Here is a 12612-nt window from a genome sequence, read left to right on the forward strand (position 1 = left end):
AGTCAATTTGAAAATTTCCGAATTTCTGAAAAATTTCCGCGATTCTCAAAAACGGATTTCGTTCTCTTTTTGCAGCCGCTCGTTTCAGCCGTTCGCATCGCGGATTTAAAATCCTGTATTGGCAATGATTGGTCAAGAAGGAGATATCGGAATCACATCATGTCATATGCTTGGATCTACCAGCTTATGAGCAAATTGTTTCGTTTCCGTTCAGCTGAAATGGAATATTGTTTAGAAATGTTCGGCGTTACATGTCCAAGATTTGTCATCGATGCTGATTGAGTCACCATGGTCAAGCTGTGATGAAAACTCAGTAGCAGCTTATTATGTGAATAACCCGGAGAAAGCTCGATAAATAAGCTTTAAGTTTAGTTTACTGAAAAATGTTGAAATTTTTGGAAAGTCAAAGGACGACTTGATCACACGTGAAGCTTCTCGGATGTATCCTATAACCTAAGATTACTAATTGACGGTGGGAACGGGTTTAACAGGTTGTAAACGAGTTTGTAAACGAGTCTAAACGAGAAGGTAAACTTAAAAAGCATGGATTCAAGTTAACATATCCATTGGATTATGAGGTTCATCAGAGACAGCTTTTTTGGTCGGATAGTGTACCATGTTTCTGGTCACAAAATCTTGGGATACAAGGAGGAAAAGCCAGACTATGTCATACCTGAAAAGTACCTCAACGGAAACTTGGTCGAGACTCAAAGCTCGCTGACTCTTGAAGGTAATGAAGCCAAGACCACCAAAACCAAACTTGAAACCGAGCCGTGTGAAGGAGATGTTGCTCCAATTATAGTGGACTATGATGGACCCGACGACCCAGATAATCCTTACAACTGGGCGATCTACAAAAAAGTTTTTTTTATTATCGAAATTGGCATTATGACCATCTCGGTGTACATGGGTTCGGCGATTTACACTCCAGGAATAGAAGATATGATGTCAGATCTTCATACAACCAGAGTCAAAGCGACACTACCATTGGCAATGTTTGTCATAGGATATGGAATCGGACCATTGATATTTTCCCCGATGTCAGAAAATGCTGCTCTTGGTCGAACCTCCATTTACATCGTTACGGTGTTCTTTTTTTTCATATTTCTGATTCCCCAAAGTTTTGGACCAGCAACTCATTCCCTTGCTTCCCTTACTGTGCTTAGGCTTCTAGCTGGAATTTCTGCTTCTGCACCCATGGGAACCGGCGGTGCTAGTGCTAGTGATGTGGTGACAGTGCCATATATGCCAATGGGAATTATTGCCTGGAGTATGGCAGGAATATGTGGACCTACCCTTGGACCATTGGTTGGTTCAGCCATCATCAATGCTTCGCAAGGTCTGTGGATATGGACTTTTAGGTTCATGATGATAATTTCTGGAGCTTCGTTTCTCTTGTTCGGGTTCACTTTACCTGAAAGTCTGGGAAAGGCCATTTTGCGTCGAAAGGCTCAAAGGCTTAGAGCACTCACAGGTAACCCAAATATCGTCAGTGAGGGAGAATTGGAGAACCAAAGTATGACACTAAGGGAAGTTGCAATTGACACATTATGGAGACCAATTGAGATCATCGTCTTTGAACCAGTGGTTCTTCTGATAGACTTGTACATAGCATTGATCTACTCCATCATCTACTTGTGGTTCGAGGCATTCCCCATTGTGTTTGTGGAGACGTATGGGTTCACTTTGGTCGAGTTGGGTGTGTCTTACTCTAGTGTGTACATTGGCATGTTCATCGGTTCCAGCTTGTACATTGCGTACATGTACTTTGCACACACCAGAAAACTTCTAGAAGGAAAAGCCGAGCAAGTAACTCCAGAAGTGTTCCTTCCTCCTACAATTGTAGGAAGTGTGGTTATGCCAATTGGAATCTTTATTTTTGGCTGGAGTGCCAGTGCCAATCAGCATTGGATTGGCTGTTTAATTGGCGCAGCCTTGTTTGGAGCAGGCGGATTCACTGTGATCCAGGCGCTATTCAACTACATGGGAATGTCCTTCCCGCGGTATATGGCTTCTGCATTTGGTGGAAATGCCATTTTGAGGTCTTTAATGGCCGGTTGCTTTCCGCTCTTCGGAGCTCCACTTTTCAACAATCTCAAAACCCATAAATTTCCAGTCGCCTGGGGAAGCACAATCTTGGCATTGATCTGTGTTGGCATGATATCCATCCCGGTAACGTTTTACTTGTTGGGTCCACGCATTAGAGCCAGATCCAAATATTCGGGATTTTAATCTTGCTATATTTTCGCAACCAACACGTAATCGTGCATATTGACGTGTATAGGTGCATTGGAGTTCCGAACCGACCACCGAATGAGGTGGTTGTTTCAGCAAAAAAATCACCGTTTTGAGCAACTGGAAACCCGGACCTAACTGTCGCACGAGTGAAAACCACACAGTCAAATTATCAGATCCAAATCGCTCTTCCTCACCCCTCCGGTGTCGGGCACTTGCCCCGGACCATCCGGCATACAACAAATGGCGCATTTCGGAAAAAGATCCGTCACTATATGCACGTTACCCCACAAAAACTACAGTCGGTGGACTTTAGCCCATTGAGGGGAGGGATTTTCTGAAAAAGGCTCGGAGTTCGGATGCGGGTTTTATAAGGAGGGTGACCTACCTTTGTGGTGTATCAATTATCAAATATGAGTCCAGCAACAAAAGGAAAAGTACTTCTCGTTCTCTACAAGGGTGGAGACCATGCCCGTCAGGTCAAGCAACTTTTAGGATGTCTTGAGAACGAATTGGGTATTCGTGATTTCATCGAGAAAAATGGATACGAACTTGTTTCTACTGATAGCAAGGATCCAATTGGAGAATCCGAAGTTGATGAGCACCTCAAAGATGCTGAGATTATTATTACTACTCCATTCTTCCCAGCCTATATCACCAAGGAACGTCTTGCCAAGGCACCAAAGTTGAAGATGTGTGTTACTGCCGGTGTTGGTTCTGACCATATTGACTTGAACGCTGCCAATGAGCACAAAATCACCGTTACTGAAGTCACTGGTTCCAATGTGGTTTCGGTTTCTGAGCATGCCGTTATGACCATTTTGGATTTGGTTCGTAACTTTGTTCCTGCTCACGAACAGGCTGTTAGCAAGGGCTGGGACATTGCTGGAGCTGCCAAGGATTCGTACGATTTGGAAGGTAAGACCGTTGCAACCGTTGGTGCTGGTCGTATTGGTTACCGTATCTTGGAGAGATTGGTGGCTTTCAACCCTAAGAAATTGTACTACTACGATTACCAGGACCTTCCCAAGGATGCAATTGACAAGTTGAACAAGGCTTCTGAACTTTTCAATGGCCATGGAAACATTGTTGAGAGAGTGGAGAACCTTGAAGAGATGCTCGGAAAGTCCGATGTGGTTACCATCAATGCTCCATTGCACGAAAAGACCAAGGGTTTATTCAACAAGGACTTGATTTCCAAGATGAAGGATGGTGCTTGGCTTGTTAACACTGCTCGTGGAGCCATTTGTGTTGCTGAGGATGTTGCCGAAGCTCTTGAGTCTGGAAAATTGAGAGGTTATGGTGGAGATGTGTGGAACGTGCAACCAGCTCCAGACAACCACCCATGGAGAACCATGCGTAACAAGTTTGGTGGAGGTAACGCCATGACTCCTCATATCTCTGGTACTTCTTTGGACGCTCAAGCTCGTTACTCTGCTGGTGTTCAGAGCATTTTGGAGAGTTACTTCAGCGGTAAGCACGACTACCGTCAACAAGACGTTATCGTCATTGATGGAGACTACGCTACCAAATCTTATGGTGAAAGACACAAGATGAAATAAATAGGATAGGCTAAAATCAAATGAGATTTATCAAACAAGCTATGCAAACAAGATTTATCAATTACAAACTTCAACTAACATTTATCAATTGAGTCGAAGTCGAGGCGGCTGGGAGTGAAAAGGGAAAGTTCTCTGGTCCCAGAGGTTGCCTCAAGAAAGATATAATGGACTTGGAAAGTCATATGGCATTCAGCCAATTTTTAATCTTTCAGTGAATTTTGGAATTCAGCTTGCTTAATGATGATTTTTCATTTCGTTTCTAGATGAAGTGTTGCTGTTTGTTTGTGAACTATAACGAAGTGAAGGTATGGAGATCACTCTAAACAAGTCTATGCCTTTTATAATTTCTTTGATTTGCAGCCAAGATGCGGCGCTTCCATGCTACTAACTCATGGCACAACCAGTAAGAGATGTTGAAACGATTATCCTAATTTTCTTGGAAAGTCTCCAAAATACAAAGAATCTGAATCAGAATTGGCTAAGGTTTCTTCTCTCTTTCAGTGAACCCACATTAAGCTTCTTAGGGGAAACCTGATTATGAACTAGACTCTCACTTTGTATTCCTTGCCTGGACAAAGGATTGGTAGTATCTTCAGCAATTGCTTTCTGGGCCTCCAGAAGTTTAAAATAATCTGCTGAATTACTTGAGCACTAATAAGGCTGTCAACAAGTCAATAATTTAATATTCACTCCATTATAAGTCAGTAGATGTCTCTGAAACTTTTGGTGCTTCCCATACAGCTTGGAAATCTTAATACCCTGGCTCCTTCGAATTTAATGCTGACTTTTGATGCTAGAAGTTGACCTACAATTGATATAATTTATGGCTCAAGGATGGTATCAGTAGTAGAGGAAAATGAAGATAAGACAACTAATGAAATTTCATACTTGCAAGTGTTCTTTAGGCATTGATAGTTCTTTCAATTTCTTATTGTAAGTCGTTTTCAAGTCGGCACACATGTCTCATGGCTTCTTTTGCTCGGGTGGTTACCACATTACCATGAGCAGGCACAATTGTTTCAAAGTCCAAGTCACATATAGCAGCTAGACCTTTTCTCGCTTTTGAAAGATGAGCCCTGGGAAACAACCGAGTGAAAGTTAAATTGTATACTTTACTGAATGGCTGAAAATATCTGGTTGCAAATGATATCCATCCATGGGGATTGAACCCTTTTGGGTAACCAGTTTCTGGTGAGTATTGCTCTAAAACTACGTCTCCCGTAGTGGTGCCGTGTATACCCAAATTCATAAGAATGTCAGCTTGAAATAGCATCTTTTGTGGTTTCAAGTAAACCACAACTTCTTTGTCAAAGTGCAATGGTAAGTAAACGAACTCGAGTTCGTTAAAACCCTTTTCTGTTTCAGAGCCATTGGCACGAGTAATGTCGTTCAAAGTGATAACCTTGTTTGCAATTGCATCAGTTAATTTGTAGTCCACTGACACTCGAGTGGTAGCTTCTGATGAGATCACCTTGGCTTTTTTGAAATGAGCAGTGAAAGAATCAACTCCCAAGTAATGCTCAGTACTCAATGCTACAATATGAGTAACATTATAGTCTGCTGGGTTTGAGGACGAATTTCCAGTCAATTTCTGCAACCCTTCAACGATATAATCGCCATAGATCATCGGAGACCAAACCACAATTCCTCCTTCACATTGTATAAGAGCAGTTCTGGCACCTATATTAAAGAGTCCCAAGTAACTGAAAGGACAAGATACAATAACCACCAGGTCATTGAGCTTGCGTACAGCAGCTTTGATTTTGGTAGGATAACCCATTGCAATGCAAAAATTGCCAATCGCTGGTTGCATTATGCGCATGCAGGCTCCACATGCGCACAGGTTACCCCACAAATAGAGCGGAGCAGTCCAGGACCCAGTTGCAAAAAATTCTTTGCTGATCTTTTGGAAGGGCTTGTATTTGTCAGAATCACGGAAGAAACGAGTTATATCCTTCACTCGGGGATAATTCAAGCTCCTCCGTGTAATTCCACTAATCAGAGGGTGGCGACGTTGATCCGAGACGCACGGTACCCAAGCTTATGCAGGTAAAGCCACAGTGCATATGCAGGTGAAGCAATAGTATGGCTGCGATTTCTTCACCAATTAGTAATCGTCTACTCCTTATAAACTTCACTTCTGTCCAACTTTTCAACAACATGTCTACTCAATTGAAACTCTACACTGCCAAGACTCCCAATGGGATCAAAGTCTCCATTCTTCTTGAGCTTCTTGGCTTGAAATATGACTACCAGCAACTCAGTATTGCCAACAATGGAACGAAAGAACCTTGGTTTATTGCCAAAAACCCCAATGGCAGAATTCCAACTTTGGAGGACAAGTCTACTGGAATCACCATCAGTGAATCTGGAGCAATTTTGCAGTACTTGGTCGACACTTACGACAAGGACCATAAGTTTTCGTACAAGCATGGTACCAAGGAGTACTATTTGCAATTGGAGACCCTTTTTTGGCAGATGGCAGGATTGGGACCAATGCAGGGACAGGCCAATCATTTCAAGATCTATGCTCCGGAAACGGTTCCTTATGGTATCAACCGGTATATTAATGAAACCAAGAGATTGTATTCCGTTCTTGAGATTTTCTTGAAAAATAACGAAAAGAACGGTCCCTATTTGGTGGGTGATCACTTGAGTATCAGTGACATTGCGAGCTTCGGGTGGGCTAAAGCCGCCGAAAAATTGGGTATCTCGTTTAGCGAATGGCCTTTGGTTGACAAATGGTTTAAGAACATTGATTCGATCCCCGAGGTTCAAAAGGGTATTGATTTTGATTCGTAAAAGCGAAGGTTTGATGTGCAATGTTCTAGCAGATATTGTCAATTGGGGACGTTTGAAAACAGATGCCCTGTATCGTTAGACTTTCTTGAATGAATCTGTTGACCGAATTCACCGTAGACCACGAGTGCCAATACCAGTACTGGTAAACCATTTCCATTTGATTTTGCCCTGGCGCTATTGCAACCTTATCGCTTTGCATCGTGCATAGAAAATACGTCAAATATGCATATCTCTGCATGTAAATGCAATCAGTACTTCGTAATACGGCTGGAATGATGAATGAATTCACAGCGTAATATGATAATGCAAGCTACATTCTCATTGAACCCGTTCGTTCTATATTTAGCAAAACAGTTTTCGTATAAATTGCGAGCACTTATGAACAAGCGAATCCCGCTGTTCGGCCCGAAATACAAAATGAGAAGACGAATCTCGAAAATCCACAAAGTTATCTAAACCCAATTAGATTAACCGCCCGGAAATATTAAGTCCGAATAGGCGATATGCGTCTTGGGTGTCCCAACTATATCCATGAGTATGTTCATTTCTGCTCCACAAAGAGAGATTCAAGCACTTAGCTGATGCTTTAGGAACTAGAGTCGGTTAGTATAGAGTAGAGATCGGAATATTTTTAGATCCAAATTCACATTGACTTCCGCCACCGAAACTCAGACCTCGGCTTTATTCCCAGAATGGTCTACAGATACCACTTTGATAGAGATGCACAGAGGGTTCCTTCAAGCGTTCTTGGCCCACGTTTGATCTTCAAGTTGATGAGTTGGTAGGACATCGTGCATGAACAGAGCGCAATATGTTGTAAGATAGGACTATCAATAGTAAATCTTGAGAGAGAATGTGAGTTGATAAGATATTATCGAAATCGCTTGAGAACAAGCAGCAGGTTCTGGTGCTCTCATTGTGATTTTTCCGACAAAAGTTGAAACATATAGGGACTAATTGTGACAGCTTCTATGCATATTATGCATATTGTACATGTATTGTGCAGCACCTAATTTGCACCATGTGCATTCAACTTGAAGGGTTCAAGTTGGACTCTTTAGAACCTGGTTCTGAAAAACTACCATCGGCACCAATTTCTGCTCAGGAAAGCTTGTGTAGTTTGAACACCGTGATCTTTTACTTTAATAATGACCACTTCATTTGTTAAAAAATTCAGAAAGATATACTGCAATGGAACTATTATACCTTCGTGCATAACCGTTAAAATTGGAGCGCAACCTCTTATGGCTCTCAGTAAATTATAAAAGAAGCTATTCCTTCAACAATATCATTCATTCAACAAATGGTCTCTTTCAAAAAAATTATCGTATCCACCGTTGCTCTCGGTATGGTTTCTGCTCAGCCTATCGAGGATGTGGACAAGAGAAGTTTGGTCCGGAATATCTTTAATGATGTTGCTGGACTCACTGGTAAGATTTATCAAGATGCTCCAAGTATCGTTAATGGCCTTAAGACCGGAGTTTCTCTTGGAGTTCTTGCTTTCAAAGATCTTAAATGTGCCGCTGAAAACTTTACTGGTATCAAGAAAGCTCCACATACCAATGGTATTGAGTGGTACGAAAATGCAGAGTACTTGGCTGGTTTAGCCATCAATAATGGAATTGCTGAATATCTTAAGCAACAAACTACATTGACTGTTGAAAATATTGTCAAGGGTGCTGAAGCCCAAGGTACAGATTTTTTAGTTGAATTTGCCGGACACTTGGGATTGAGCTCAGAAGTTGCAAAACTTTCCAATGCAACTTTTCCTATTGTGAACAAGTATGCGGTCGCTCTTGTTACTGCAATTGCTCAAAATGTCTAGGCTGTTGCTACCAGTCAAGGAACTGCCAACGCAGTGGATGGTATCATCAATACCACCATCAAATTGCTCGAACAAGCTGGAGTTCAAATTGCCGTTACTGGACTTTCCACTGTTCTTGCTCCATACGGTGTAGGATTTCTTGTTGCTCCATCCCAGCAAGTTATCTGTATTGTTGGATCTACCACCTTTAACGTCGCCACATCATTGGAGGCTTGTACCTTGAACATAAACCCAATTTCTCAAGTACTTTCCGAGATGCAAATCTTGTTCAAAAACAGTTGTTAGGCTACAGAATTTAATCATTGCTTTCAAGTAGCAATTTAGATGATGCTATTTTTGATTCTAGTCGTTGTAATCCTCATGGGTAGAAGTTGCAGCCACCCAGCCGCGCATATGCATCCTGGGACAGCATGCAGGTTTTGACACATGTGCGCGTTCGGGTTTTGCAGGTTGCGTTATGCATGAACGCCTAATCCTTCAACGACTGAAAACAAGCAAAAACCGTTATTGAGAAAATCTTTTAAGCATTACTTTCCCCTGAATCATGTAGGACAGTTCTGTGGCTTAACGGATTCTAATTAACGAATCCTCAAGAGCTGATTCTTGATCTGATTCCGCTCCTTGTGCAAAACGTGGTAAAGTGAAGATGCATATCGGCTATTCGGATCGATTTAAAGTCTCGGATTATCCGGCGAGAAATCCACTTCGGATTTGTGAATATATTGGCCGTTGGCATGATATCGGGTGAAGCTGCAAAATTATTGATTGCGGCGCGCATGTTATGCATATGGAGTGGCCGCGGACGCATCCGGTAACTTCTTTGCATCCAAAATAGTAGCGGCATTACTACTTTTGACGGACAACAGTGGTTTCTTTTTTTCATTTTCGTGGAATGCTTGTGATAATGAACCAAAGTTTTGATGGTTTGTCTGATAAGGAATGTTTAATGTATGGTATCGATGACCAGAGTCAGCTAACATGCTTGTACAGTATGTATAAGATAATGCATATTTTTTTTCGGCTAGTAATAATTAAAACACCTGCATTAATACTATTGTTCCCGCTAGCCACTATCAACCCACGTTAAGGGCTTAGAATGCATCGAGAATCAGCTGATGGGTATATAAACTGATGGTATTCCTATCGATTTTCATCAATGGTTTCCATCAAATATTTTGCACTCACTGCTTTTGCAACTAGTCTCGTTTCTGCTTCTCCGGTTCAAGTCACTCGCAGAGGTTTCTTGAGCGACCTTTTCCACGAAGTGGCCGAAACTACAGGAGCCATTGTTCATGGCGTGCAAGACCTCGAAGCATTGGCCAAAACCACTTTTCAAGATCTCAAGTGTGCTGCTGAGAACTTTACTGGTACCAGCAAAGCTCCACACACCAACGGTATTGAATGGTATGAAGATGCCGAGTACTTGGCAGGATTAATTTTGAGTTCTGGTCCTGCTGAGTACATCAAGAACGAAACAATCCAAACCGTTGAGCAAATCATTGAGGGTGCCGAGGCTCAAGGTTCTGAATTCGTTCAAGAATTGGCAGGCTACATTGGATTGGCACCCGAAGCCGCTGCTTTAGCCAACGAAACTTTCCCAATTGTCAACTATTTTGCTGCTGCTATTGTGAAGGCTATTGCTGAGGAGGCTATAGCCATTGCCAAGTCTCCAAAGACCGCACATGATGCTGATACTTTTATCAATCTTGTCATTAGGTTCCTCGAGCAAGCTGGTATTAGCATTACTACTACTGCTGGAACTGCTATTCTTAGTGAGTTTGGAGTTGGACTTTTGATTGGTCCTGCTATTACTACCGCTTGTAAAGCAGGATCTGTTGCCGCTAATGCTTTGACCTCATTGGAAGCTTGTACCTTAAGGCTGAACGTCTTTTCGCAAGTACTTTCCGAAGCCCAAATTTTACTTCAACAATGTTAGTTTGAGAGTTTTAATATATGTTTTTATAAGTGAATAGAGATTTTAAGAAAGGAGAGTTTATTTAAGATTTAAAGTTGGTGGTGTTAGTTGTGAGGGAGATGTGAGTATGTCTTGAGCATGCAAATATGTATAATGTATGCAAATATGTATAATGTATGCAAATATGTATCATGTATGCAATTATGTATCATGTATGCAATTATGTATTATGTATGCAATTATGTATAACGCATGCAATCATGTATAACGCATGCACTTATTTATCAAGCATACACCTCAGTACAAACCGGGGCCCAACCAAACTTAATCGTACTGTGGCATTTGGCCAAGATTCTACTTTTAAAGCCTCAATTCTTGAATTCTGCAAGTTCTGAAATATATGATTAGAAATAAATAGTCAGTAGCCCACTAGTTTTATGATACTCTTGGTTTTTCTTATCTTTTTGCAGCCGGTGTCCTGCACACAAATCTGCAAGTTGCAACCTAAATCTGCACCATTTAAACTAAACGTACCTCTGATCCGATGATTAGCCTCAAGTGCATGCAATTGAACCTCCAACGATGCCACCGAGGTTTGTTTGGCACTTTCTAAAAAATTTTGCATAACCACAGAGGTCGAGCCACTAAGGTTGCAGACATATATAAGCACGATTTGCAGCCACCTTAGTGGTCAAAATGACACAATTTGCACCCGTTCCAATTACTCTCTTGTCTGGTTTTCTAGGATCTGGAAAGACCACGTTGGTGGAACATATCTTGACCAGTAACCATGGTCTCAAAGTGGCGGTGATTATTAACGATGTATCCAAACTCAACATTGACGCGGAATTGATCAAGCACCATAAAGTCACCAATAAGAAAGAAGAACTTGTCCAGCTTCAAAACGGATGTATTTGTTGCACTTTGAGAGGAGATTTGCTTCAGGAATTGGTAACTCTTGGGAAAAGTGGTGAGTTTCAGTACATTTTGATCGAGTCAACTGGTATATCGGAGCCTATGCAAGTAGCAGAAACCTTCACAACCGAGTTTAGCGAAGCTCTTCTTGCTGAAGACTTGTCTTTGACAGCTGAAGAGTCGAAAGTGATCAAGGATGTCATTGATATTGGAGGTCTTAAGAGCATCACCAAGCTCGATACTTGTGTCACTGTCGTTGATGCTGTGAATTTTTTGTCCACTTTTGAAACCACCGACTTTTTGGCTGACAGATGGGGAAACAGTGGTCAGCAAGAAGACGAAAGAACCATTTCAGACTTGATGACAGACCAAGTTGAGTTTGCAGATGTGATAATCTTGAACAAGACTTCGCTCGTCAAGTCGAAAAAGAAGAGAAAAATTCTTCGAGTGATCAAGTCTTTGAACCCAATTGCAAGAGTTATTGAAACAGACTATTGCAAAGTGGACATTAAAGCCATTGTAAATACAAAAAGATTTGATTTTGAGGTTGCTTCGACGTCTGCCGGTTGGCTCCAAAGTATCAACGAGATGCAGATGAGAGACAATAATGGAAACAAAACTTTGGCACCCAAACCCGAAACCGAAGAGTATGGTATCTCCAACTTTGTATATACTTCTAGGAGGCCCTTTCATCCCGAGAGATTGTACAAGCTTATTAGGGACAAGTTTTATGTTATCGAGCACACTGGTGAGAATGGAGAAAATGGAGGAAAGGGAGAAAATGATGAGGATGAAGAGGAAGAGGAAGAAGAAAATGGAGAAAACGATGAGGATGATGAAGAAGAGGAGGAGGATGAAGAATCTGAAGAATCTGAAGGACCCTCCGAAAAAGAAATCGTTCGCAACAAGAAGAAGTCACCATTTGGCCCTATTCTTCGATCCAAAGGTTTCATTTGGCTTGCTACCCGCCATATCATGAGAGGAGAATGGTCTTCTTCTGGAGTTATGTTAACTATTAGAGGCGGAATTCCTTGGTTTGACGTTGTGAAACCGGACCTTCCTGCTGAGGCAGAAGAACTTATCAAGAAAGATATGGAAGGAGAATTTGGTGATAGAAGAAACGAAATTGTTTTTATTGGAGTTGACATCAATAAGAAAGCACTCACAAACGCTCTCGACAAATGCTTGCTTGATGACAATGAGTACAACTCTTATAAAGAAGTGGTGAAAGAACAAAAGAATCTTTTCAAAGTCGACAGAAGTTTACAAGGAGTTTTTGACGATGGGTTTGAAGACTGGATAATCTACGAGGAGGAAGAGGAGTGTACCCACAAGCTCTCGTGATTCATAATACATAG

General features: G+C 41.6%; 7 protein-coding genes across 7 annotated transcripts; 6 read left to right on the forward strand and 1 right to left on the reverse strand. All coding sequences in view use genetic code 12, as the record gives it.

Annotated features, from left to right (window-relative positions):
• Nucleotides 1–573: 573 nt before the first annotated feature.
• PGUG_03273 (MFS transporter) lies at nt 574–2232 on the forward strand (the record flags this gene model as incomplete). The annotated part of the gene is made up of 1 exon (XM_001483842.1): nt 574–2232. The coding sequence occupies one exon, from the start codon at nt 574–576 to the stop codon at nt 2230–2232; it is 1659 nt and encodes a 552-aa protein (XP_001483892.2).
• A 416-nt stretch (nt 2233–2648) lies between these two features.
• PGUG_03274 (uncharacterized protein) lies at nt 2649–3797 on the forward strand (the record flags this gene model as incomplete). The annotated part of the gene is made up of 1 exon (XM_001483843.1): nt 2649–3797. The coding sequence occupies one exon, from the start codon at nt 2649–2651 to the stop codon at nt 3795–3797; it is 1149 nt and encodes a 382-aa protein (XP_001483893.1).
• A 928-nt stretch (nt 3798–4725) lies between these two features.
• On the reverse strand, nt 4726–5619 carry PGUG_03275 (uncharacterized protein; the record flags this gene model as incomplete). Its single annotated transcript, XM_001483844.1, has 1 exon — nt 4726–5619. One exon carries the CDS (start codon nt 5617–5619, stop codon nt 4726–4728), a length of 894 nt encoding a protein of 297 aa, XP_001483894.2.
• A 263-nt stretch (nt 5620–5882) lies between these two features.
• On the forward strand, nt 5883–6599 carry GST2 (glutathione S-transferase GST2; the record flags this gene model as incomplete). The annotated part of the gene is made up of 1 exon (XM_001483845.1): nt 5883–6599. One exon carries the CDS (start codon nt 5883–5885, stop codon nt 6597–6599), a length of 717 nt encoding a protein of 238 aa, XP_001483895.1.
• Nucleotides 6600–7902: 1303 nt separating this feature from the next.
• PGUG_03277 (uncharacterized protein) lies at nt 7903–8424 on the forward strand (the record flags this gene model as incomplete). The annotated part of the gene is made up of 1 exon (XM_001483846.1): nt 7903–8424. One exon carries the CDS (start codon nt 7903–7905, stop codon nt 8422–8424), a length of 522 nt encoding a protein of 173 aa, XP_001483896.1.
• A 1156-nt stretch (nt 8425–9580) lies between these two features.
• PGUG_03278 (uncharacterized protein) lies at nt 9581–10360 on the forward strand (the record flags this gene model as incomplete). The annotated part of the gene is made up of 1 exon (XM_001483847.1): nt 9581–10360. The coding sequence occupies one exon, from the start codon at nt 9581–9583 to the stop codon at nt 10358–10360; it is 780 nt and encodes a 259-aa protein (XP_001483897.2).
• A 675-nt stretch (nt 10361–11035) lies between these two features.
• Nucleotides 11036–12598, forward strand: PGUG_03279 (uncharacterized protein; the record flags this gene model as incomplete). Its single annotated transcript, XM_001483848.1, has 1 exon — nt 11036–12598. The coding sequence occupies one exon, from the start codon at nt 11036–11038 to the stop codon at nt 12596–12598; it is 1563 nt and encodes a 520-aa protein (XP_001483898.1).
• Nucleotides 12599–12612: the final 14 nt, after the last annotated feature.

The sequence above is a fragment of the Meyerozyma guilliermondii genome, genomic scaffold (genome assembly GCF_000149425.1).
Source record: "Meyerozyma guilliermondii ATCC 6260 scaffold_4 genomic scaffold, whole genome shotgun sequence".
Lineage (NCBI taxonomy): Eukaryota > Fungi > Ascomycota > Pichiomycetes > Serinales > Debaryomycetaceae > Meyerozyma > Meyerozyma guilliermondii.